The sequence below is a fragment of the Rissa tridactyla genome, chromosome 3 (genome assembly GCF_028500815.1).
Source record: "Rissa tridactyla isolate bRisTri1 chromosome 3, bRisTri1.patW.cur.20221130, whole genome shotgun sequence".
NCBI lineage: Eukaryota > Metazoa > Chordata > Aves > Charadriiformes > Laridae > Rissa > Rissa tridactyla.
In genome coordinates, this window is record NC_071468.1 from 73,121,415 (window position 1) to 73,148,497 (window position 27,083).

Genomic DNA, 27,083 nt, shown 5'->3' on the forward strand with positions numbered 1-27,083 from the left:
AGGGGGTCGGCGGGGCGGGCGGTGCTGGACCGGGACAGGGACGGGGACAGGGACGGGGACAGGGACAGGGACCGGGACAGGGACCGGGACCGGGCCGCTCCTGCCGAGGCAGAGGGTCCCGCCGCTCCTCGCCATGCTGCCGGCGCGCCTCCGCCCGGGGCGGCTCCTGTCCGCCGGGCCGCTCCGCCTGCCCGCCCCGCGGGGAGCCGGCGGGGAGCCCCCCCGGAGCCCGGGCACCCCCCGCGGTAAGGGGCTGCGGGGATGGCGGGGAGGTTTGGCGGCGGGCGGGGGGTCGAGGCGGCGGAGCGGGGCTGGGGCTGGGTGCGCACCGCCGCCCGCGGGGGACACGGCGGCTCGGGTGGTCCCAAGCGTTGTTGTGCCGGTTTGGGTACCCACACCCCAGGCTGCGGCGTGTGTGTGTGGGGGTTGTCGAACCGGACCCGCCGGTGCACAGTCAGTGCATGCGGGGGTATTGCGGAGGCTGCGTGGAGGTAACTGTGCGCAGCGGAGAGCTGGGAGTTTGATCCCCGAGTTGCTCTTCCAGCGACAGGGGTGGGCACGGATTTTCCCCTTCCCCCGCTACCCATCATTCATTGACTCTTAGTGCATGGTTTGACGAAGTGGTTTTTTCCTCATCTTTAAGCTGAGCAGCCTCACAAGGTGGTTGCAAGTTACAAACCTTCGAAGTTTGACAAAAAAATCCTCCTCTGGACTGGACGTTTCAAGACCGAAGAAGAAATTCCTCCCAGGATCCCGTAAGTGCGCGGCTCTTGTCCAAAGGGAATGTGGAGTTGAAGGGAAAGTGGTGGCGTGATCCCGATCTAAAGCTTTTACACAGAGATTGAACCAGTTTTTCATCACTGAAATCATGGAAACAAATTAGAGGGCAAGAGAATTTCCTGTCCTGGTTAGAGGTTAAGAAGAAAAAATGTTCCATACTGGAGTCCCCAGAGTCTGGGATTAAGAGCTGGATCCATCTGAGTAGACAGCCTCAGTTACATTTATATACTGGGTTGTTTATTTTGTTTATTCCTAATGTGCAATCAGAGAAGGATGTCATTGGTAAACAATATCTTCTGTTAATAGCTCCCATAAACCATTCTAAGGGAGCTGACTGTCACTGAATGGTTACATCCAACAAATTATGATCTATTATAGAATTTGAGGAAAAATAGAGAAGGAGGTTATGAGAGAAACATCCCCCACCAAGGAAAACCGGGTACTTGGCATAGCCTTAGCCTCCCGTTTTTGTTGACCCACTGGACTAGATCATCTTTGAAGGTCCCTTCCCACCCAAAACCACACTGCTTCTGTGGTTCTCTGGCTTGCTGAAAGTTAGCATCTCCCAGGGGAGTCGGTCATGGAGCATGTGAAACCCCTCTAATGCCAAATTGCTGCCTTTTTCTTAGGATGTTCAATAGCGTGTTAGATGTCTCTCTGCAGGACACTACTTTTTATCATCACAGCATGCCCCTGTCTGGGGTGGTACGTTGCGTGTAAGCAGCGTGCAGAGCTCTGCCAAGAAACAGATACATCCTCCGCCTGTTCCTGTTGGTTCCTGACTGGCGTTTGCTGAGCTGGGCAGCGGCTTTCTAAAGGGTCCCACCTCTCTTGCACTGTGCTAGTCCCACCATCTTCCCCTAGAGAGCAGGTCAGATGGGTCTCAGAAGCTCTGAAAGCTGTTCAAGTCATCGGGAGGTGTTCATAAGGACACAGACGTTTGCCAGTCCATACACATACACGCACGCACGCACGGACACACACACACACGGCTTGTTCCTCTGCAGTAGTTGGCCTGCCAAGTGCGTGTCACCACTTTGGGCTTTCAGGGTGGGCAAAGTCTTTTTAGAACTGTAAGATCATAAATAGTAATATACTAGAGGAAATGAATTGTGAGACATTGAAGCTGAACTGTGTCAATGCTTTAACTATTTAAAAAAACAACCAAACTTGCAAGATATTGTTACCTGTGAACAGAACCTAGCTGCTGAAGATAGTTTGTATTTAGGGTGAAGTCTGCAGTCCTTATTCAAGGTTGTTGGCTTGTTGTGGTTTGGTTTTTGTTGTTTTGTTGTTGGTGGTGTGTGTTTTGTTTTGTTTTTTAAAAAAACCCACACAGCTGTTACTGAGTTCAGCAGAGGTTTACCCGGCGTCTTGATGAAGGGTTGAGTAGCAAAGGCCCTAATGTGCAATTAGGGAGGAACATAATCAGGTCTGTTCTCCTTAAAGCAGAGTCAGAAAGCAAGAAGAAAGTGAAAACCTGCTTCAGAAGAGTTTCAATTAGTGCATCGTGGAATACGATTAGGCTAATCAGCCAGACTAATAGCATTTATGGTTTTGCTTCTGTTGCTACAAATGGATTAGTGGATTAATGACTTTATGTGCCAGTCTAACGTGTGGTTTGATTTAAAGATGATGTTTGCCATTGGACAGAAGCACTCTCAGCCACTGTCACTCTCAGCCATCGGCTGGCACTCTCAGCCATCGGCAAGAAACGTGTCAGGTACAACATGTGCCTGTGTGTGTTGGCAGGGACAGGGGTACATGGCACGGCTGCTCCTCAGACCTGCCCTCTTCTCTTGCATCAGGCCTTCGGGAGCAGCGCTGCCGCCCTCAGCCTTGGTACGCGCTCCCACGGGCACAACTTCCACCGTAAAAACTCCAGCTCTGCCCCATCCCGCCGCTCACCCTCTTTAAAGTAAAGCCAAAGGTGTTCTGGGGGAATGAGATGATCGCAAGGTCTTTATTCACAACGTAAAATCAATTCTTTATGCAGCTATCCTTTTTACTTATATATATTACGTATAAAAACATAACTGTGTATTAATGTGTATTTATATTCTGTACCTTATGAATATATGTTTATACATATAAAGCATTCCCATGTGATTTATGAAAGGAAATTAAGTGTACAGCCAGCATTATAACGAAGATCTTAAAAACAGTATTCCCACGTATAATGCCTAACTCAGAAAATGACTTAGTGGAAGGTTTTGAGACAATTTTAGCGATAGGGAGATTGCCTGTGCTGGTTCTCGGGTGCAGGCAGCCTGATGCTGCTGCTCAGAGCAGAGGAGGGCGGACATAGGAGTGGAACCGAGGGAGCTGCTGGGCCGTGCAGCGCTTCTCTTGCAGCAGCTGCTGCCAAACGTGGGGCAGAAGTTTCATTACTTTTGCCTTTGACGACCAGCAAAAATAATCACATAGATTGTCGTCATTTAGGTGTGTGTTCCTGTAACAGAGAAGGCTGACATCAGCTGCCCACTTTATAAATAAAGCTGCTGCTTTTCTAGAGAATTAAAAACTCATAGCAATACAAAATCTGTTTCAATCACCTACCCAGTATGTGAAGTCCCTGGCCTACAGTACACAGGACGCCATCTAAACAGGTTAGATACAGCTGGAGCGCCTCTCCTCTCCTGTGAGGACAGGCTGAGAGAGTTGGGGCTGTTCAGCCTAGAGAAGAGAAGGCTCCGGGGAGACCTTATGTAGGGTGCTTACAGGAGAGATGGGGAGGGACTCTATCAGGGAGTGCAGCGACAGGATGAGGGGTAACGGTTTTAAAATGAAAGAGAGGAGATTTAGACTAGATATCAGGAAAAAAATTCTCAGGGTGGTGAGGCACTGGAACAGGTTGCCCAGAGAAGTTGTGGCTGCCCCATCCCTGGCAGTGTTCAAGGCCAGGCTGGATGGGGCTTTGAGCAGCCTGGTCTAGTGGGAGGTGTCCCTGCCCATGGCAGGGGGGTTGGAACTGGGTGATCTTTAAGGTCCCTTCTAGCCCGAACCATTCTGTGATTCTGTGACAGCAACTGAGTAAGAGGAACTCGCTTTCACCACATCTGGTTAACACTGCATACACTTCTCCATCTCTTTAATAGATAAAATCCCTTCAATTTCACTATTTTGAAATAGAGCTTAAGGTATGACTTCTGGTGTATTTACCTCAAGTATTTAAGTGCAAATATTTATTGCACAAGCAATTTTTTTTTTCTCCAGCTTCGAAAAAAAAAAAAAAATCCATTTAAATTCACTACATGTTGCTTTTCCACTGGAAATGGATGAGGGTCAGAAAATGCAAAGCTCTTGGGCGGTACAAAACCAGTCATGGCAATCTGAAGGCGCTTTTGTTTTAGGAGCTAATTCTGTTTTCATTTTTCAACAGTGGCGTTACGCCTGCGATGCTCTGAAGAAGAGAGCCTTCACAGTTTTCTAACGATTCAATTCAGTAACTTTTAATTGCAGGCCAGAGATGTTGGACAGGGCAAGAAACAAAGCTCGAGTCAAAGCTTGTTACATCATGATCGGCCTCTCCGTTGTTGCCTGCTTTGCAGTGATCGCCTCCGCCAAGAAGGTGAGCACAAGCGCTAGCCCGTTAGCGTGGAGCGTGCTTAAAAACGACGGAATTCTGCGAAAAGCAGACAAACCTGAACAAACCCTAGTTTCACCCAACCCATGCTCCGTTAAGCGGTTGCTGGCTGTTCCCAGGACTGGGTGGCTTTCCCCGAGGCGCGCGGTCACTCCTGCTACGCTGATCTTAACCAGACACGTTATGTCCGCAGGCTGCTGCGCGTCACGAGTCCTTGACGAGCTGGAACTTGGCAAAGAAGGCCCGGTGGCGGAGAGAGGCCGCGCTAGCGGCCGAGTCCAAGGCAAAGTAACTTCACACGAAACGCCGCACGTCCTGTAGGAGCAAAATTAAGTGTTGCCGAGAGCGATGAGTGAATTTCACTGATAAATGGGTAACTGTAGCATTGCTGAGACTGGAGCCAACAAGGGTAGTCACATGGCCATGGAAAGAAGTGGAGGGTCTCTTTTGTTAGAGGGATACCGAATGTACTTGTTGCATACAATTAAATTTAGTTAGAATGTTTTGCACATGATTAAAAGCAGTAATTAGTTTCAAAGGAGATGAGGTAGTTTCCTAAGAATGCCAGGTATGGGGGGAGCCAAGTTTCCACTACCTTGAAACTTTCCTTTCAGGCTTGATCTTGAGCTGTTACACAGACAGAAGTTCCTTACGGAAAAACTAGTTGAATTTTTCAATGAAAGGTGAAATACAGCAAAGACCAGGCAGTAGTGAAGTCAAAGGACGAAAACTGCAAAAATACATTATACAATTCACTTTTATGCTTCTACATAAAGGACAAGCTGTACTCCGCCTGAATATTACGACAATGAGAAGGTCTGGAGAAGTGAGGAGGGGAAATGGCCTGATAATCCCACAAATTCTCAAGTGCTTGTAAGCTTCATGGGAATTCCGAAAGTGATCAGTTCTGCAGGCAAAGACAGGACTGCGATGATTACCCTACAAGTATATGTTCGGTTAGGTATTTACAAAACATATTTAAACCCCAGAAGTTTTCTGTATGGTGCCAGTGCATAGTTTTACAGCGCACACATCAGCCAGTTTGAATTCATTTGCCTCACTGCTGTATTCAAAATGGCGTTTGTGTTTTCCTAGTTTAAGAAGCCACGCTTATTGAACCACTAAATAAATACAATCAACATCTGTAAAATAGGTTTTATTGGTTTCTGTATGGTATTTGGAGATTTAACATTCCATAATATTGCATACTACTCATATGTGTTCTGTTACAGTAATGGGCCTTTGGCCTGGAGTTAAAGATGCACTATTACTAGCTGAAGTTAGTGTAGGTATTTTCGTTTCCACACATTATATGAAGATATTGTGCCGTAAGTAACTAAAATTTCTCAAGTCCAGATTTCAGTGAACTCTTGAGGTCACAGTTAAAACTTCACATATCAATTGGCAGACCTATTACAAAAATGCTCAGTTGTACAATTTAATAAATTTAAATCAACTGAGAACTGTGAAGAAAATAGTGCATCTTTTTTTTATTTTATTTTTAAAGACAGACCCGACAATAAATATTTTCCAGTTGCAAACTTGTTCTACAGCTAACTTACTTCTGTGCCAACATTATTACTATTTTCCGATTGCTGCTAGCAATGGTATTTAAAACAAACACTAGAAAATGAAAAAGCTGTATGAACCAGTCCTCAGACAAAAGTGCAACGATGAAAAAATTAGATATGATTCAGTGTATCAAGAGTAGGGAACTGAAAAAAAAAAATCTTATGCTTTGCATAGTTGCATAAATTAGCTAGTTAGTATTCACATTTAAGCAGAACAAATGGTACCCTTTTAATTATAACCAAAACCCAAAAGCCAGTATTTTTAAACAGATTTTGTTAACTGATGGGGCACTTCAGATTCCATATAAAATACCAAACTTAAAAGAGATTTTCTTCTCTCAGTTCTTTTTGTTGTTGTTGTTGTTTGTTTTTCTCCACGCTGGTTTCATCTGTTTAGGCAACATCATCATATTCACGCCCCTACCTGCAAATGACCACACCAGAGCTGACCTTAAGTCATCATCTCTGGTTTTATATTGCTCATTTACGTGCTTTTAATAAAGCGTGATGTAAACCCAGTGATAACGCAGGAGAGGCCATGCTGGACGTTCATCCTTTAAAGAAGAATTTTCATTATAATTTTGTAACATCTTTAGGGTAAACCAAATGTTGAGTTTAAATAATGACTTCCATTAGCTAAAGTCCATCAATTTTAGTTCCCTTCTAAACTGTTACATTTAAATGTTACCAGAAGCATGAAATATAGTTTATCTAAATGCATAAAGTGCAGTCACTAACTGTTCATACATATAGAATAATATATCCACAAAACTGAAGACATTCTTTCAAAACAAATATAATACTTTAAATGTCCCCTCTTTTCTTCATTTTCAAGTCTTTTCATTAAGATATTTTGTAGTTCAGATTTGGTTTAAATTAGAGAGGCTTATAAATGCAGTTTTTACAGGGTTCTCCAAATAAAAAGCAGGCACAGCTGGTTATGGTATCAAAACAAGATTGTTAGAAACAATGGAATACCCTGTTACCTGAATAATTTTCTTACGCTAGAACTACACTGAAATTCAGCATTTACTAGTAATCCTGGTAGATTTCCATGATTGTTACCCTGTACTTTGAACAGATGGGGTGGGCGGGGAAAGAAGGAAGGTCAGTATATGAAAACCTAAAACTATGAGAGTAAAAAGGGCACAAATACAATCATCTAACATTATATGAAAATTTGGCAGCTGTAATCAATATTATCACACTATTCAAAACTGTTGTGCTGTACAAATCTAGGTTTAAAGTGTCATTTGCTAAAATACCTTCATTATTCAGAGTTCATAAAGTAACAGCACTCCTATATACACTTCTTACACTTCTATCTTCCACTAAAAAGACTTCAAAAAGAGGTTTCTTCCCTCCCAGTTACATCTTAGTCAAAATTGACCATTAATCTTAGAAAATCCACTTCAAGTCCCACATTCAATTACAATATAGTATATATTGCTGTAACATCAAAGTGAAACATCTAAGAATCTTAACTTGCATGTAAAAAAAATTCTAAATATAAAATGGTACTGTAAATGATACCACCTTTAACCTGTATTTTTCAGTGCATTAAAATCTTGTTTACTGACAAGCACAGTGCCATGGGGTAAGTAATTTGTAATTTAAATTGCAGCTTTTTATGAAGCATGAAATGCTCTCATATGTCAAGGATTTCACTTAACCCAAGAGTTTGACGTTAATACATTAAGTACAGGTAATAAAAAATAATCATACTTCAGAGGTAACCCAAAGTATTAGCTTCTCCAAATGAGATATACTACTAACAGACCAGAAACACTACTTATATGCAAGTCGAAGCAGAACATACATTTTTCTGTATTCAAAATTGTTAGTGTAAATATCAGAATTCTATTTCTTTTAGTGTTTAACAGCAAACACTGTATATTGTAGAGCCTAAATATTTAGATGACGATAACTTCTAGTTAGTTTCGGTGTCCACGTACTTAATGCTATTTACAGTACAACGAACTTCTCCTTCAACTGGAAAGGAGTGATTCACCATTCATTCTTCACTGCAGTATTTCTATTCTCTTACCAAAAGAAATCAGAGTTAGTGAACTTAAAGAACCAATCGAGTGGCGGTAGCGTATTTGGTCAAAAAAATAACACCTACCGTCTAAACTTTTAAGAAGCTACTGTACTAGAAAGGCGAACATTGCAAATGTTTCTCAAACTAAAGTGTTACCACATTGTGACAGGAGACAGCTGTAAAGCATGTGCTTGGCGATTTGTGCAAATCACCATCTCTGTCATTGATAATGGCAGCATTCTTGTGGTAACTACAGCAACTGCTTCCACTGCAAAGTAACTGTATTTGCGGCTGACTTTTAATGCCATTTAGCAGCTTTAATTTCAGAGCCAACAACAAATGACCAGCAAGCTCTCTGCTGATTCCAATTTGAAAACCTCTGAAATAGTCCTCTTCCCACATAATTCAGAAAAAGCTTTTTCATATATTCCGTATTAGGTAATTAGCATTATATATGTATATCTATTATGTCTTTAAATACATTTTATAAATAAATTCCAACAGTGTGTTGTAAAGTAAGTAAAGCATAAAAGTTTCACAATTTAAATAAATATTTTTCACATTCCAATTCAGCTTCTTACAAGCTCATCTTTATTTCATGCCTTAGTTCTGAAGCAACGTTTTTGCTTCAATACAAGAGGTAGATTTGATAGAGACTGGGCAAGTCAAGCCTACTGCCAAAAATGCAACTGTCAGTAACTGTATTGCTGATATGCAGTTTGAGACTACATGAAAAATTCAGAACCACTGCCTAAAATCCTACTAAGTCTTAACAGTTCTTGTTAAATCACATGTAATGCTTTAGACATGATTACTCACAGTTGTTTTCTGTACTTAAGAGATAATGAAAAACACAAATACAAAACAAAGAACAGTTGTATCTAACACAATATATAAAAGTGCATGAGCTGCTGCTTCATCTATTTCTGCAAAACATATTCAATGGTTTCCTCTAACTTTGGCCATAAAGAAAAGACCTCTGGGGAAAAAAGAAAAACAAACCAAACCCCAAGTGTTTACATTTTATGCTTTCTTCACTTCAATAGTTTACAGCTGAAACCCTTCCATTGGAGCCTCCTGCTGTTGAAACACAAACTGCTGCTGACTTTCATCCACCTGAGGTGCAATACTGGAGTCCTCCTCTTCGACACCAAAGTAATGTTCTATGAGTTCAAAAGCCTTTTGGTAGATCTCTTGGTTTTCATGCCTCTGAAGAAATTCAATTTTATCAAGTCCTAAATTCAAAACAAAACATTTTCAAAATCTAGTTGCTTAAATGAGTGATGAATTCAAAGCAAAACAGCTTGTAGTATAGCAGTGGTACTTAGATTAAAAAAAAAACAACAAACACGCAATCCCAAATCATCTCAATTCATTTGATATCACCGATTCTTAATTTCCTAATCCATGTTGCTAGTCTTCGTTTTCTGCTGTCCAAACTAATTTTAAAACTATGTTAAAAAGGTATCAACTGAACTAAGGCGGAGGAGGAGGCTGTAGTATCTACAAAGAAATATGTGATGTCTACAAAGAAATGGAATTTGTGTAGAATTAGGATAGCACAGAACTGTTTGCTGTAGCAATTTCCAATATCCCCATTTCTTTTCCTTTACTCTTCAGTAAAGGAAAACTTTAAGTCTAAATTCTATCCCCTATTATGGAGTCATCACTGGGCACAGTCTGTTATTTTTTTTTAAATTTAATTTTAAGACTTGAAGATAGTATCTTTCCAAAGGCTTATCATTTGCAAGTGAGAGGACATAACCTCTGCAGAATTAACTGTTTGGCGGTCAGTTGATTCATAACTCTTTTTTAGGTATTTAAGATAATTCAGTTTTCACTTAAGTTGGATTAGGAAGAGCTCATATGAACCCTTCTGGTGACTGAAGAGGCCAAAGCAATGAGGTTGATACAATCAGCTGTTTCCCCTACTTATACTCTACAGCTTTAGCAGCCTACACTTAACTGGTAAAGGAAAAAAAACCACCTCGACATTCAATAGTTGAAATTATGAAAGGACTCAAAATCTGGAACAGAATAAATTTCACTGAAGTATTCAGTACTTATTCCTCTTACACATTAAGTAAGTTCTCCAAGTATGCACTTGATTTTAGAAATGAAACTCCTGTAACACGGAACTCAGATTTAAAGGCTGCTTTACAGAAAAGTTAGTACCATCTATTCGGATATAATGTGGTCAACTAGAATTGTTATTAGCAGTTTCTGAAACACAAATGTCTGCCAATTTTGTTTTGTCAGAGCTACAAAAAGATAACCCTCCATAAATAATGCAATATTCATTTTAACATTAATTTTGTTAAATCAAAAGCATCTAGTCAGGAAATTTCAGAAATAGTCATTTTAGGTTTGATACTCTGCCTTTAAAATGTGGTTTAATTAAACAAATTTTAAGAAACAGAGAAAATACTTCAACAAATTAGATTCAAACTTATTTAATTTTATGATCTGAAGTTGATTTTGCTATTACTGATATTTACTATGCTAAAAAGTGATCTGACTTTGGGAATAAGTAAAATAAACTCCGATCTCACATCCCTGTTGGTAATGAAACTGAACCAGACAGGACTATATACTAAAGTAATAAAACTGCATTTAGGATTGGCTGATAAACTTATGCAAACCATGGCTTCAATAGACTAGGACACCTGTGCGTTAAATACTTCCGAGATTGTTTCTCTAGAGAAACATTTCATAAACTGACCACAGACAAACATCCACAGGTTTTCTGCATTTAATCCCTTTTCCCAACATGTTGCATTACTTAATTTATGCTACTTTAATACCCACTTATGCTTGAAGTAATTCTTATATTAAACTTACCTACAGATTTCAAAATGGTTTGCAATGGTTTTGTTTTGACAGCCTGAAATAAGGAAGTTCAGGTATGTAGTTTTACAAGAAGTAATTTCTTACCATATGCTTCCTCTATAAGGGCGCAATAAGGATTAATGCCCATTCCATTTTGCTTAGACTCTTGTTCTCCAAGACGCAGAATATTTTCAAGTCCATTTAAAGCCACCTGTACTATTTTTGAATCCATCACAGTCAGGAGGTCACAAAGAGGCTTGGTACAACCCAGTGCTACCAAATACCTTTGTAACAGCAGAGACACAGAAGGGGGTGGGAGGAAAAAGAAGGACTGATAATCCAGCACATTTTTTCTGACATGCCAGTCTATGACTACTGGTCCTTAATTTTGCTAAAGTGATTGAAACAGAAAAATTTCTAAAACATGCAACAACACAAAGATAAGCTCAGTCTGAAATTGAATAACTATTTTAATTTATCCTAATGAGAAAATTTAATGTTCATATTCCTAACTAGAGTGTGGAATCTGTAGTCTTTTCAACTCCTTTTCACTTGTGATCTTCAGATGGGTCTAACTGAATGTAAGAGAAAAGGTTAGTTTTAGCAGTAACTTCTTTTCTCAGGCACTTGAAATTTCGTAGTAGCAAAAATATCTAGTAAATACGTCAGCGACAGATAACATCGGACACAGCTCTGTGCTAACATAGTCCACACTAGTGGGCCATTAAGATATTAGCATTACCTACTATAAAGGGAAGGACATAATTGTAAATATAAAAAAATATTTGGATTCTGAGTATATCCTATTCCTTTTTCCAATTTTGCAAAAAATTGTGTATGAACTTTTGGAAGTCAGAACCTGTGTCCTTGTTTCTACTGTGTAAGTAAAATGAAGACAGTAATGTTTGCCCGCATCAAAAGGTTGCTTAAATATAGTTTACTTAGTGGTTTTAAATTACCCTGCAGTTAGACAGTAGTACATTGAGGACATTAAAAGGGCTAAAACTAAACACAGATAATATATCTGTATTTCGTGACAAGAAGCTATGTTTATCACATTACACGCACATTTACTATCCTGAATTAATATACATTTAAAACAAGCTAAAATTTAAGATGTTACATTATGCAAGCAACCAAAATAATAGCAAAAAACCACCAAACAACTTTCCTTACCTCTGATAACATTTAGTGATTATAAGGAAACCAGCACAGTTTAAATTTTAAATAACTAAGCCTGGACTTACTGCAACAGATCTCCTAAATGTGCTGGAAGAGTTATCATATCACTTTCAGTTCTGGCTTCCAAATAATACTCTGTCATTTATAAATCCATTTGTCAACTACTGACTCAAACTGATCACTATGCTGACAGTATTCAGAGAAACTGGGGAGTATTTTATTCTAATCATTCAAGAAGTCCAATCTTTGCAGCCCATAAATAGCTGCTGACAGTAAAATTTTAATCAAACTGAATTTTGAAAAAGTAATTTAGATATCTGCTTTAAAAAAACACTGATAGTGAGTTTAAAATACATTAAGAAATCAGTAAAATTCCTGAAGTCTCTCCACAAAGATACAATCCCATTGCACAGGTTTTCTAAACAACTCTCCTAAATTTTTCAATTTTTACACACTGAAGCTGTTCATTAACTGTTCCAACTGTGTTTGACAATATAATATCAATTTTGGAACATAACCCTGTGAAAGCTTTTGGTGTAATACCACTGAAACAAAGCAGCATCAGTCAATTTATTATTAAGTCTACTGCACATGTTTCACTCGTTTTCCTGATTTTTTACATGCTTTGTCCCTGTACAGACAGTTTCAAGAAAGTTGCGTCTAAGATTTTGTTGCTATGTTTCTCAAGATTCAAATGCCTTAGAAATATGCACAGAATATTCAAATGCCTTAGAGAAGATACTTAGGCAGAGAAACTAGTAACACATACAAACTTACCTAATCTGCTCGGGGGTTCCTCCTGATGTTGCATTAGTTATGGCCCATGCTGCTTCTTTTCTGGTGCGAAATTCAGCTTTTTGAAGAATTTCAATCAATATTGGAAAAATATTTGCATCTATAACAGCCTAAGAGATGAAATTGTAATATTTTACAATCATTAATAAAGATTTAGTATACACAAAGAACATTAATACCCTTCACTACAAGAGTCAGTGATGCCTGCTGATATCAAAGCAAACAATGTTTTGTTAGAAGGCAGCACACTAACTAGAAACTCTAAACTGAAATTCAGAACTATTCCAACAGTGCACTGCAGCAGCCATCAGAGTATCTTCTTTTTTGATTTCTCTGTCTCTGACGGACAGAATGCTACTCACTGGATAGGTCCACTTAAAAATCACATGACATAAGCACTAAACCCGAGTTTTTGAACTGGAGATCAAGCCTCAGAACAAAACTTCACTTTGTCCATTTTATTCAGGTTTGCAGTCTCCATGGAAAGACTATGTCTATAATTGGAGACTATATTATATATTTTAAATGGCATCAAGAAGTAACACTTTCACCTTTTATTGAAGTGGGGGGGGGGGGGGGAAATCGTATTGAAACATGTACTCTGATTCAGAATTCTCATTTCTATCAACCAGAACCTTTTTCAAGTAAACCCAGACACCTGGAGCAGCAGCCAGAATTTAGTAGTTCCCACAAGAATACAACTTAGTATTGATGACATCATGCAGGTTTTTTATTCAAGCAAAATGTTCTACATTTGCAAATCTATAGAATTAGTCCACTGGACTAATTTGTGCAAAATGTTTTGTTTCAACTTTTAGGAAAGAAAAATTGCTTATTACTTTAACATGTATATTGCAATGCAAAACAAAATTACAAGAGAATATACCAGCAGATGAAGCTCCCACAGGGAAAAATAACAACTGTTGATATTGACTTATTTCTCCTTGTGATGGAAAACCAAGTGAACTAGTAAAATGAAAACAAAACCAACCAAATAACAAATATACAGGCTTTACCTGAATCTGAGCTCTGTTTCCTGCAGTAATATTAGAAACAGTCCAGCACGCTTCTTTTCGAATAGATTCCTTGGGACTACTAAGCAAGTGCAAGAGACAGGGTAATGCAGAGCAGTTTAGAATCACCTAAAATAATGTGAGAATTGAAAATTAGATACACTTATAGATACTGTCTTGTGCATTATACATATACATAAAAGCATTTTACAGATGACTTCAAAGGAAGATTTTGCAACACATTTATACTATACAAAGTTTCATACATAACATCTTGCAAAATTAGCATTCAACGCTGTACTGTGTGAACAGACAATCCAACAATTTGAAAGAATCTGCCCTCAATTAAGTTCAGACCAGAAGACCAGCAACAGTAAGACTAAATTAAGGCTGCTTAAGGCTAGAATCTGAATAACTGAGAATAACTGAGAAGTGTAAATCTAATCTGTACAGTTATTTGTTCATTTGGTTTTTAAAGAGACAGATGATTTCTATTTAATTCCTTAGCAAAATCCTCTCCTACAGAGCTCGCAACAAATCATGTAATTAACTTATTTCCTTATTTTCCCTTTACACTACTCCTGTCAGCCTTTTAGACACAATTTTCTTTAAAGCAAGACTTGTCTTAGCATTTCCTGCATTGCTTCAAACTCAATTCCATTGCCTAAAATTAAAAAATTAATCTTCAGAACTAATTGCATCAGTAAGACTATCACATACAAATTCACAGATAAATGACATCTAACTGTTGCTTACAAGTAAAAACTTTGACTGCATTTGAAGACTTAAAAAAGGGAATGGTAATAAATAATTGAACCCTCACTACAGAGGGGAAAAAAGATGGGAGGAGGGGAGGCGGGGGGGAAGCAACAGTCCACACAAGAATGAAGCAATCCACTACATACAGAGCTGTAAAAAAAAAAAAAAAAAAAACTTCATTCTTACAGTAATTTAATGTTTAAAATAGCAGCCTAAACTGTCAAGTTACCAATAGAGATTTGTACAGAGCCTCTGTCACTGACATATGCAACTACCTGTACTGGGCACGTACTTTGTCACAATTTTTACAAAATTCTGTCCTGCCAGTTCATTTTCCTTAAATAAAGTAGTCTTACCTGTGTTTGGATATCATCCCCAGTCACAATATTTCCAACTGCTCTTAGTGCAGGGGATACCACCTTGTAATCGTTATGCCTGAGAACAACATTAAACCAGTCAGTATTACCAAGTGTTAAAGGATAATTTCGCATTTTCAGCTTACTTCAGGTGCTAAATTTTTGGTTATAGAAAACACTGTACTACTTCTTATACTTTCCCCCTATTTTGACAACTGCAAGCCCACAACTGAATTGCTGATTCAAGGAAAGCGCACCTCTATGGAACAACACAATTTAGAGCAATCTATCTGTCCACCAGCTCAGGTATTATTGAATACAATACTGGAACCTGCCTCGTTCAATAGCCACAGAAACAAAAAGGGTGTTATTAGCTGTATACTAAATCACAACAGCCCCGCTTTGTAAGTGAAGTACCCCTTTTGTAAGTCAATAACCCTAGAAGCCAGTACATGAAGCCAATATTCCCATATTCAACTGCCTGAGGTGTGGGGGAAAGAAGTCTACTCAGTTGTCCTAAAGCTTCTACGGAAGACAAAGCAACTTCACCCTCTCGGCACAGCTATACAAATGAACTTCTCACAGGGAACTGTGCTGAGCTGTCAGCGCTGAGAACTACTATCCCTGACCTACTCTGCAGTCCCCATGTAAACACAGGGATTAGGCTCTCTTTCTAGGAAAATGACGAACCATAAATGAAATATACTGGAACAGTTCAAAAGTGGCACAAGCCTGTCTCTGGACTTTGTGAGTCCAAAAACTGTCTGTATTGCAACTATGTCTCATAGAAAGGTAATAAAATACAACAGTGACATAAATAAATAAATAAAAGCTGAGAAATTGATTTAAAATTCAACTAACTTTGCTCTTCAGTCTTCACCTTTCTATTCCTCCATGTAAATTAAATCCTACATTAAATTTTAAAGAATATAAAGGAATACTTTGGACACAACTTTTTTCACTGTCAATCTCAGCAAAAATCCCAGGAGCCAAGCAACCTAGCAAGCAACTTAAAAGGTTTCAGATTGAATTTATGTTCATCACTCCTCACAAAATAAATTCAGACTTGAGGTGAGAAAAAACAAGTCAATCTGAATTCATTAACAGTACTGCAAGACATTTATTTGGGGAAGACTTACATCAGCAGCTCTACCAATCTTCGACACACTCCAGAATCAATAACAGCTTGAATTTTATCATTGGGACCATCTGAAAGGTAAGAGAGGGCCCAGCAAGCATCTGCTAATACATCCGGGTCACTGCTAAATAACAGTCTTGATAAAACATTTAAGCAAGGAGCAACCTAGGTTAAAGAAAAATATTGCATAGAATTAGGTGTCTCATATTTTTCAAGTTTCAGACAACATTCTGCAAAGGCATAAGGTGCAAAACTATTTACTGCCAAAGCATACGTGCTCACTAATGAATCAGGACCTAGGTGGAACACTTCCTGATTAAACTAGATATCCAAGTCAAACTGGAAAATCGGATAAATTCTGATTCTATTGTTTATTTAGAGATACTGTATTAGATATATAATTGTTCAGCTTAAACAAAAACAATCTGCTTTTACAGGTAACCAGATAATCATGAATTCCTGACGCTTTTTTGAATCATTCAGGGAACATAGTTTCACAGTAATAGTATTTTTTTATATGGCTGTCTTCATAAAGTACTGGTGGTTATTTGTAATAACCAATTTACAATTGCTTTACACAAAGAAACTCAGAGTAATTCACAGAGGACTCAATGTTCACTGAACCAAATCTAACAAGCAACGGCTGACTTTGTTTCTCACTGCAACTGTAGCCTCTGACCTTAATCTCCTACAAGTTCCACACATACAAAGCCAAATGAACTAGACCACTTTACCACCACCTGAAACCTGACAGGTTTCAGCTGTACAGCTTGGGAATTTCATATTCTTTGTAGAACTTAATTCTTTATCTTGCATCAGTTGTGAATTTCAGCCTCCTTTATGTGTCTAACTGAAGCTATTGCAAAGAGCAAAAAGAAAGGAGCTATTCTTATTTGCAGCTGCCTACAGGGCATCCTTTTCCACTGAAGTTAAAAGTGTTTAAGCAGCAAGAAATCTTGCTGTTCTTTTACTACCAGACCAAAACACTACTGAAGGATATAACTTAGGCAGAGCAACTGTAAGGTGATCAATTAATTGACATCAGAAATCCCCCTTTTTTGTTAACATCTCTCCAAGAATTATTAAGGAGCAATGACAGTAATTACCACTCCATGAGGTAAGCTTCAAGACATGTAAATTCTCTCCAGACTATCTTTAATGGTAATTTAAATCCAGTCTCTTTTACCAGAATACAAAATGTTCAGTTCCATCTTTTAATATCATTAACCTTACCAGAAATGTATTTCATACTGAAAATAAGGAATTAATACTCCTACTAGCCTCTACAGTCTTACTGTCATTACAACCACATACCGGAGAGAGAAGGAAGTGAAGGGGAGAGCATACAGGCAGATCACCTCTGTCATCATAGTCTGATTTAACTGCATCTGACAGAGCAGAAAACTCAAAATTTTATTCTTGCACCATGCACTCACAATCGTAAAATAAAAATCAAAAAATAATTATTTTTAAAAAACTTCAATCATAACTCACATCCTCTAAAACAAATCTGGAGAAAATACAGTCCCAAAGGTTTTAGTGATGAATGTATTATTTGTCCATCATTTCATGCCATTGAATGACTATTTGCATCTGACTAACTACGATCTCAGGGTTTTAAGTAATTTAATTTTATTGCAGATAGGTGTGTCAAAGGAGATGATTTTGTGTAGATATGACAGATGGACAAGACTGTGTGATTACATTAAAAAGACACAATCGAGTCCATCTCCAGATTCAAAGATTCTGTCTGTTATAGCATATTACAAACATAAGTCATCTTCAGCTTTCTGATTTCTCAAAATGAATACTTTATTATACCTTACTGAAGTCTGGAGGTGGGTTCTTTCCTCTACAGAGATTTGAGAGAGCCCAAACTGCATTTCTAGTTGTTGTAAGACGATTTGAATTTGTTAACAGTCTGTCAAAGTGAGACAACAATTAAAAAAATAATCATTTCTTATTTAAAAGGTAAGTCTTTTTATGTTTATTATCACCAACAGTTCCTCAAATCAGGAAAAGAAATTGAAACAAGTGCCCAAGGATTTATTTACCTTCATAGTTTACACGCTGCAAATATTTTCTTAGAATCAACTGAATCTGAATAGATTACTTTGCATGGACATCTCATTCCCAAATCAAGCATATGCATATAAAGTAAACCATTGCTCATATGACAAATCATTCAACTAATCTTTTCTGATGGTCTTCAGAAGGGGCTAGGAAATCCCTTGAATTAATGTTGATGTTTACAGTCAGAGAATGCCATTAATAATAAAAATAGTTCCATAAAAAGTTATAACTTAAAAGATCTAAAAAAATTAATGCTTTACTACTTTTGCTGAATAAAATGAGAACGACTAAACACCTGAAAAATCAGGTTCACTTTCCAACACATACCAAAATGTCTAAAACTGTTAATCCTTTAAATTCTCGAGTAAGGCAATCACATTCTCCTTTAAAGCATTTTATTATTTTAAGCAATAATAAATTGAATAAAATTTCTGTTGTGTAAATTTTTTCTCTGTGATGAATGTACCTTACACTCTTATGTAAGTGTATATTAAATGCTGGAATGATATTCCAAGTGAAATCTTCTGGTGGAACACAGCTCATATAATCACTACTCTTCTAGCTCAACTCAACAAGTAAATGGATAGACAGCAAGACCAGAGCTCAGAGCTACTCAACAAAGGTGGGGAAACCAGTCTACTGCCCAGCCACTTGGAAGTGTCAATTAAACCAGCTCTCTCACCCTATGTATCCAGAACTCTGGCAACACAGAATTCTGCACAATACAGAAATTTTATACCTCTGAAATGACACTCCTTTTGTAAACATTGGAAAACTTGCAGTCATGGACTAATTAATTAAAGATACACATGAAGCTCAGGTAATCCAAAACATTAGATTCATAGCAATATAATAAAAAAAGAAACATTCTGAATTTAGCAAAAAGCTTATATTCTTTTCAAATGAATTTCAAGTTGAAGTTTAAAGTTATCTATACCTGTCAACTACAGTTATGGTATTAATTTACAATACTTACTCCAAGAGGGGTGGTAATATTCCACAGTTTAAAACAAAGTCTCTGCATTCTGCGTTATCACCAGCAATATTACCAAGAGCCCACACAGCCTTAAAAAGCAAAGCATTCAAGTGAATTTATACATGCTTGCAAATCAACGTTTACAGATCATCTATACATTTTTTTACAGCAAATATTACAGAATAAAAAAAAGCAGTATCATTCCAAATATAAAATTTCGGAAGACTACTCATTTCTGTATTACATTTCTTATGAACTCACACAAAGTCAACTACCTACACTTGATGTCATCCTTTCATAGTCTTCTGCTATGAAAGTATGTTGATTCACGTGCTTTTCAATAAGAAGGATGCAAGCATTTTTTTCAATAGTTACATTTCCTCACTATGTGTAATAGATTTAATAAAACTGGCTCAAAGTTGCAAAAAACGTATAAGGAATAAAAAACTTAAATCATGAACCTTCACTATACAAACTTTCAAACATGCTAAATAAAAGCCAGTAAATTACAGCCTGTCTTAAAACATAAACAACAAACCCCAAACCAAACAAAAACCACCAAAGTTCAGGAAAATGTTAGTGAAGACTGTAACATATTAAGATGGAAGAGCAGAAGGATACAGGAAATAAAGATGCAAGATAACTTAGGGAAAAAATCCACATTGTTTTCCACTATATTATTTCTATTATGGTGTTTCAATTCCTGTCCACCTGTAAATGCCACAATAGAAGTTAGGTTCTTTCTTCAAATTACTCAATAACACGAAATAAAAAAACAAGTTCAAAGAAACCTAAAAGAATCAGAGGGGGAAAAAAAGAAACATGACAGAAAAAATACACTGAAGGCAAATTTTAATCTTCCTGGAGCCAGATCAATGGGCTAGTAGGCAAATGGGGCTCAAAACCCTTCTGACTACACACCCCAAAAAAACCCATTCATAAATTAATTTTAAGTTATAAAATACCCCAAGAAAACAGTTACCTGCTCTTGTACATCTTCATGTTCTGAACTAAGCAACTTAATAAAAATTGGAACAGCTCCAGTTTCAATTACAACTTTGGTATGTAGAAAAGTTCCAGATGCTATGTTTGTCAAAGCCCAAGCTGCTTCAAACTGTTAAAGAGCACCAAGAAGACCACATTAAACCACTCAGTAATAAAACTTTAATTCATGAAAAACAGTTTGACATGAGAGTTGCAGAGGTTAATTTTCCAAATTTTTTTTCCCTTTCCATTGAATTGCAATTATTACTATTATTGTACATTCTATACAATAAAATAATTGACTTTGACAAAATCTCCATTTAATAAGAATCTTCAGCATGTAAATTATTTTTAGATTTTGGCTTGCAGCAGTAATCATAGGGAAGATTTCAAATCTCTATTAACTAGCACGAATCCCTTCTGTTTCCTCTACATTAAGTTAATTCTTCTAGTATGAATGCACACAAGGCCTAAGTGTCATTCCATGGGCTGCTGCAAGTAGACAGAACTAGTTACTCCTATCGTTAATTATATATTTTTCAAAGATTTTCTAAAAGGATTTCTCACAAGCCTTTCAGTTTCCTGTATTTTTTTTATTCTTTTTTAAGATTTCAACTAAAAAGTACTACAATATACTCAACACAAACAAAACAGATTTTGCTCACACATCAGTGCTGATGATCTTCAAATACCATTCTGGAAACCCTCTTGAATACATTCTGCTTTCAACACCCAAGTATTTGATCAGCTGAATACATAACCCTAAAGACTACTACGAAATTCACAAGAGTCAAGACACAATTTCATTGGTGGTAACTAAACTGCCAACTAAAATTTAGAGCCTCAGTGGTTAAAAATACTTAAATTCGGTTATATATATATATATTTATATTTTTAAAAAATAAATAAAATCACATGCTTTCCAAAGCTCTTCTAGGGGGTTTCTAATCCCACTCCAAACTCCCAGCCAGTACCAGCCAAACTCACTTGCAGAGTGTAATTCTCATTCCTCTCTAGAAATTTCACAAATCTCTGTACTACTCCTGGTTTTTGTATGACCTCATCTATAGGCGGATTAGGCTCTAGGAAATAAAAACAAACATATTTGTGTAAGTCTAACATAAAAAACCAAATAAATTACTCCTTCAATATGACATAAAACATGAATATGATTCTCAGTTCTTACCATAATTTTTGCGATTCATTTTGCCATTTGCTAATGTCAAATGAAGGAGCTAAACTTTTGACTTTAGAAGACTGCAGGATCACCTCCATAAAGTGCTACAATTTAGTAAACACCCTATTATGTGTAATAATAGTAACACATACTATTATCCATTGGCATGTTAGTAACACATTACAAAACACTGTTCCCTCAATCAGTAGTTCAAGTCAGTGGCAGAGCAATTATGATTAGATACTATTTTAAATGAGCAAGCACACCTTTGCCCATCATGCTATACAAATACTGGCATTAATTTAAGACTGCATGTCTTACAGTCTCAACAAAAACAAGTTACAACTGTTCTTTGGCAGACATATAATTTTTCTCCCTCAATTACAGAATGAGAAACAGAAATTGAATTACTGCAACAAGTACTGTAAGTAATGTTAGTGTGCAGTTAGTTACTGTCCTAGACACTTCCATCAAAATATCCTTGCTTTTGTTACTTTGTCTGAAAGACTTAACATGAGAATAACAAAGCTTTCTGTATTTAGCCATTTGGTCGGAAGAGATTTGGCATGGTTTCTCTATAAACAGAACTAGAGGTTTCAGCATGCTCTATTTTAAAGCAAAACAATACTAAAGGTTAAGTGAGTATCACTAAAATTCACAATAACGCAGAAGGAACGAAAAAAATCAGGCCACATTTAGGTACCTTTAGATAGCAATTTTCTGAATTTCTGAGTTGCTGTGAGTTGCTGATCAGGATCATCTGAGAAAATCATCTGAACCATATCTACTGTAATAACTTCTTCCTAAAAATGAAAGAAGGATTTCTTATGTCTAGTACCATGCACATTAACAGGTAACATTCTAAACACTCTCTCAAGTAATTACCTCTGGAATAGGTACGGTAGAGCTGACATCAGGATCCTGAATTGGACTTTCTACCATAGATTCTTCATTTCCCGGGAGAGAAACGTTTCGGCGTTTAAACAGCTAAGCAAAGAAGAAAATTTTGGGAGGCATTAGAACTTACCATAGAGTGGGTACTGATGACATATACTTGAAGAAATGCTTTCACCAATACCAGTCAAAGTATTTCAACTACTCACCTTCCTACTCATGCATGCAAACGGAATTCTACGTGAAAGTTTAAAGAACATAAAGGAGAAAAACACTACTATATCTGTATCTTGATAAACTGCACTCCAACACTTCAGACACTTAAAAACTGAAGTTCTTTTTAATTAGCAAAGATCCATACACTTTTCCACATGTAAGAAAAAGAAGATACAAATCTTTTTACTTTTAGTCTTTTATCCCTCAAAATTAGCATTTATTTTTAAGCAGGAAATAGTACTCTACAAGTTACTTTCTCCTTTTATAGTTTATAGGCTAGTATCATCAACACACAGCCAACATTTGTTTCAGCACACTGCATTCCTCCCTTCAACAGAAGGTCTAAGATATATTTTTTTTGCATGACAATTAAACAGCACCTATATTTCATATACAATTGCAGAAAGATTAAAACAGCAGCATTATTTTAATATAGTTGGAGGAATTTATATATTTATATAAAAATTTAACAATATAACAATAATTATATATCAATTTATATAACATTAAACATCCTCTATGTCCAAAAATCGCTTTACAATTGCCTACATACACTTCCTGTGCTCAAAATACATACCTACACTGTACTATTTAGTATGCTATCTTTAATGAATGCCTCTTCATTTTCTGGCATACAAGCAAAACATTCACATTAGCCTGTTTTCTTCAAGGAACTAAACCTAAATTTTTATCTTTAATCCAGTACTACACTTACAACTACTGTAATTTAACAATTCTAAGAATATTATGTTGGTATCTTTAAAAATAAATCTTAGCCTCTCAACCCATTGCCTAAGATTTCACCTGTAAGCACAGCAATGAAACCTCCTACTAAATCCTGAAGGTTTTGTCCTCTAGGTATCTGTAGACATGTAGATTTCTGCTACTGTACATGCCTTACACTGCAGAAGAACTCCATGTGCACAGCTACCCATATCTCAAACAGGAACCTCAAACAAGGCATTCTCTCCCTTCTTCAGTACACTTCTGGATTGGGCAAAATCCTGGACACAAAACAACTACAGAATCCTGGACGTAAACAAGGTTTAATTCCATCTAAACCCACAAAGGAAGAAACAACAACATTCCTCTTTTGGAAGATCAGCCATTCTTTCTATCACTCAACAAGGACACAGAAGCTCTTGGTTGAAATGCATAAACTGTTATTGTTTAGGATTACGGTTTATCTACCAGTTATAATTTCTTCTGGAGCAAAATCAGTCTCATCTCCCTACATAAACTTATTCTCCCCAGTTCAAGCGCAGCTGCCAAACACCAGTCCAACAAATTAAGATCAAGGAAAACGTAACAGTATTCTCATTGTTACAACAGTCAGCATGGGAGAGGAAACACCCATTATTTTCATAATTTATCTAGGGAGTATTTACTACAAAATATACAAACAAAACTTTCGGCAGGAACTGCAAAGCAGTTACCCATTCACAGGTGAATGCTCCAGCATTATGCTACTTCTTACTCTTACCTCTCTGGCCCAACTAATTTAAATTCTTTTTCCATGCAGTAGCACCGCTTTCCCAGGAGAAGGGTAAGCACTCCCACCTCAGAGAAGACTGTAGATCAGTGCCTGGGACACTCTCTAGGGTGTGGGAGACAAATTCAGCCACTTTAGACCAAGCAGAAAAACAAACCACATTCCTTACTTTCCCGGCAAGAAACTACTAAGCATTTTGGGAAAAGGAACTACCACAAACCATGAAATTATACAATGCTCTGTGTACTCTGATCACTAAAAATTCAATGAAGATGACTGAAAGTGCTATATACAATAGTTCAGGGTACACTAATTGGTAGCCACTTTACTAAGCTACTGTAGAAAAGCTCTTCGGCAATTTGAAATATGGCTTCAAAGATTAAAACAACCCTTCTCCCTTCTAACAGTACAACTTTGGCCTAAACTCTGGAAGAGGATGCATGGTTTCTAATCCTTACTGGAAATAAGAGTATCCTTTCAGCCCAGTCTTACATGTTTAAACCTAGACTAAAGATTATATTTAAGACACAGGTCTCTCCTATCTGTGCCCTAGTGACTTAAGAGGGCTTCTGTTCACTTTTTTGTTTTATGATCCTATCAACAGGTGCCTGGTGCTCCCCAAGACTTCAGAGAAAACAGACATTCAGCCTTGTGCTCTGGATTCTGCTCCACAGGAGGAGTCTGCTCAAGTCCTTTCACATATCTGAATTTAGCTTCACAAGCACAACAGTTAACAGCTCACCAAGATACTTACCTGTTCTTCCCTTTTCTGTTTCCGAAGCTGTATCCCTTCCTCCTCTCTTCGCCTGCGCATTTCTTGGGGATTAAGTGCATTATTCTTGTAGCTTTTCATCCTGAAGTTATCTTTACCCGGGCTCGCCATGTTGTCTATGAAAAAAAGAAAAATTACTCCAAAAGGCAAACTTGACATCTCTTGTACTAGAGCAGCAGCTATATATTCCTGTAGCTGCTTGCAATACCCAGTTCATCAACAAAAATCTTTAAGGTAGAAATCAGAGGGAAATCTTTGCCTAGATGGGCATTTCTAAACTGTAGATGAAACTACAGTTCATCTCTGGGATCAGATACTTCATTAAAGGGCATAAGCTGCTGCATAAAGAAATCATGGGTCTTGTGAGCAAGCTGAGAAACAAAAAGCAAACCCATTATGTTGTTAAATTTTGATTCTGTCAGAAAGTAAAGGAATTTGCTTCCTCCTCTCATAAAGGAGATATTAAATGTACTAAAAAATAAGGACAAATACAAGAAGAAAACCTGCAGTAATTACTGCTTTGTTTAATATCTTACTGCATTTGTTCTTTTTTTTTTCCCCCCCTCTAAACTGTATACAGAAAAAACTGCAGAAAAACAAATTAAGGATCAGTAGCACCCAGACAGGCATGCTCTTTTCCATTTTAAACTAACAAAATCATTGATTCATTCTAATTAACAGCTCTTTTGATGGATTAGGGAATTAGAATCTGACTGTCATTTCAGGCATACCAGTTAAGAAAAGGTAAAAGTGATAAAACATGATTCTGTCACTGAAATGATCAAACTGACTGACTGACAAAGGTTGTTAAGAGCACAGTGCTGGTTTTTGAAGCTAAAACTGTAGCCGCCTTCTGAGAAATAGCTGTCAAAAATATGATTTAAGAATCTACACAAACTCTCACTTGTCTGGAATTTTTCCATGACCAGAAAACATCTAAACCACAGCTCTTGAGCTGTGTACAATTCTCTATCAACTTCCATGCTTGGACTATTTATTTTTTTTATATCAACAGTACCAAGGACTGCTGAGCAATAAACACAAGCCATGGGAGGAAAACAGTGTGAAGACTTAGGCAGACATCAAGAAGACATTCCAAGGACTCAGCAGCATGTTTTAACCAAACACATTTGCTTCATAAGAGCCTTAGTAAACTACTGTCATCTCTGGACCACAATGCTAAGTGTGCCACCATCTAAAGCAATTTTCTAGTAATTGTCATGTAACTTCTGAGGTACAATTTAAGAAGATCATTTTTACAACACTACTGGCTTAACTACTCCTAGAACATCATCACTTCCTTAATCATTCATGCCTTGCTAATTTAGTTGTGCCAATAAAACTGTCAGGCCAAGCAAGGTACCCAACAAGAGACGCGTGCATTCAAAGTAACCCAGTTTAGGTCACCAGCTCTATGAAGAGTTAAAGAAACACATCTAGGAGAAAGGTCTTATCAAAAGTGTCTTCAAAAGGAAAGCTTATGAATTTATAGATTCATTCCCCCCCAAAAGACTTTTGGTATAGACATCATAAGGGCAAAAAGACCGGCAGCCCCTGATCTATTCAGGCTTCATGACTTCTTCATCTAGATCCAAGGAAGCTTGCGCTTCTGCCCTGCAAAACTACACGCGTTTTAACACTAAATCCCTCCACCCACCACATCCTGCATCTCGCCCAGTTGTTGTGCCTAGACTAAGACCTCTCCTACTCGTGGTCCTTCTTCTCCCTGCCTACACAAGGCTCCCTAAACACCGCGCCGCGATGTGCCACCCCCGCCACGCCCCCGCCTGCCAGCGCCGGGGGCGGCCGGACGCTCCCCGCGGGCTTCGCACCGGCCGAGACCCTGGCGCAGGGCCGGGCCAGACCGCAAGTCCCCTTGTCTGAGAGGACACCCAGGGGACGCACAGAGGGACCACCGAAGCTCTCCACCCATGTCCCCAGAAAAACCCCCTCCACCAGCGCAGGGCAGGGAAGCGGGAGGACGGCTGCCCTCCAGCTGAGGGGACCAAATGCCGGAGAACAGCGCGGGAAGACCCCCGTCCCAGCACCAGCCTGGCGGGCAACCGAGCTGCCGTGCGCGGCAACGCCCCGCTGCTGCCAGCCGCCGCCGAGCAGGCTGGAGACCGGCCTGCGCCGGGGAGCCTCACAGCAAGGGGCACCGCAACGCACACCACCCCGGACGGGGGACATGACTCCTCCCTGCCCCTACCCGCCGGCTTCTCAGCGTTCTCCCGGCTCTTACCCATCGAAGCGCAGCCGCGCGGCACCCGCCGCCCCTCAAGCGAGGAAAACCCCGCTCCGCTCCACCGCGGAGCGCGGCGCCGGCGCCCGATCGCAGTTCAAGATGGCTACCGCCGCTCCGCCGCGCGCCGCACTGGCCGGGCCCCTCCGTTCCCAGCAGGCTGTGCGCGCGCAGGCACACACACACTACCACCTCCCCCCCGCGCCC

At 38.5% G+C, this 27,083-nt stretch overlaps 2 protein-coding genes across 4 annotated transcripts; one reads left to right on the forward strand and one right to left on the reverse strand.

Moving 5' to 3' along the window:
- Nucleotides 1–5,627, forward strand: FAM162B (family with sequence similarity 162 member B). Its single transcript, XM_054196832.1, has 4 exons — nucleotides 1–245; nucleotides 644–755; nucleotides 4,243–4,351; nucleotides 4,560–5,627. Exons 1-4 carry the CDS (start codon nucleotides 134–136, stop codon nucleotides 4,656–4,658), a joined length of 432 nt encoding a protein of 143 aa, XP_054052807.1. The 5' UTR covers nucleotides 1–133; the 3' UTR covers nucleotides 4,659–5,627.
- KPNA5 (karyopherin subunit alpha 5) lies at nucleotides 5,507–27,035 on the reverse strand. Of its 3 annotated transcripts, XM_054196826.1 has the most exons (15): nucleotides 24,617–24,750; nucleotides 23,854–23,967; nucleotides 22,364–22,391; nucleotides 22,146–22,247; nucleotides 21,964–22,063; nucleotides 21,071–21,165; nucleotides 20,082–20,213; nucleotides 19,100–19,188; nucleotides 17,872–17,971; nucleotides 16,052–16,215; nucleotides 14,913–14,991; nucleotides 13,801–13,926; nucleotides 12,767–12,894; nucleotides 10,913–11,091; nucleotides 5,507–9,213 (listed from the first exon to the last, which is right to left on the reverse strand). In XM_054196826.1, exons 2-15 carry the CDS (start codon nucleotides 23,886–23,888, stop codon nucleotides 9,026–9,028), a joined length of 1,545 nt encoding a protein of 514 aa, XP_054052801.1. In that variant the 5' UTR covers nucleotides 23,889–23,967; nucleotides 24,617–24,750; the 3' UTR covers nucleotides 5,507–9,025. The 3 variants fall into 3 exon arrangements, with proteins under 3 accessions (XP_054052801.1, XP_054052800.1, XP_054052802.1); XM_054196825.1 differs by lacking the exons at nucleotides 22,364–22,391; nucleotides 23,854–23,967 and adding an exon at nucleotides 26,877–27,035; XM_054196827.1 differs by lacking the exons at nucleotides 22,364–22,391; nucleotides 24,617–24,750.
- Nucleotides 27,036–27,083: the final 48 nt, after the last annotated feature.

Bases quoted from the DNA above. Each gene is read 5' to 3' on its own strand.
- FAM162B (XM_054196832.1), top strand. From the start codon at position 134: ATGCTGCCGGCGCGCCTCCGCCCGGGGCGGCTCCTGTCCGCCGGGCCG. The intron at 246-643 runs GTAAGGGGCTGC...CTCATCTTTAAG, and splicing joins GAGCCCGGGCACCCCCCGCG to CTGAGCAGCCTCACAAGGTG. The intron at 4,352-4,559 runs GTGAGCACAAGC...TTATGTCCGCAG, and splicing joins TGATCGCCTCCGCCAAGAAG to GCTGCTGCGCGTCACGAGTC.
- KPNA5 (XM_054196825.1), bottom strand. The intron at 21,166-21,963 runs GTACCTAAATGT...TTTATTTCCTAG, and splicing joins CAGAAAATTGCTATCTAAAG to AGCCTAATCCGCCTATAGAT. The intron at 12,895-13,800 runs GTAAAGCCTGTA...TTCATCTCTTAG, and splicing joins GAAACAGAGCTCAGATTCAG to GCTGTTATAGATGCAAATAT.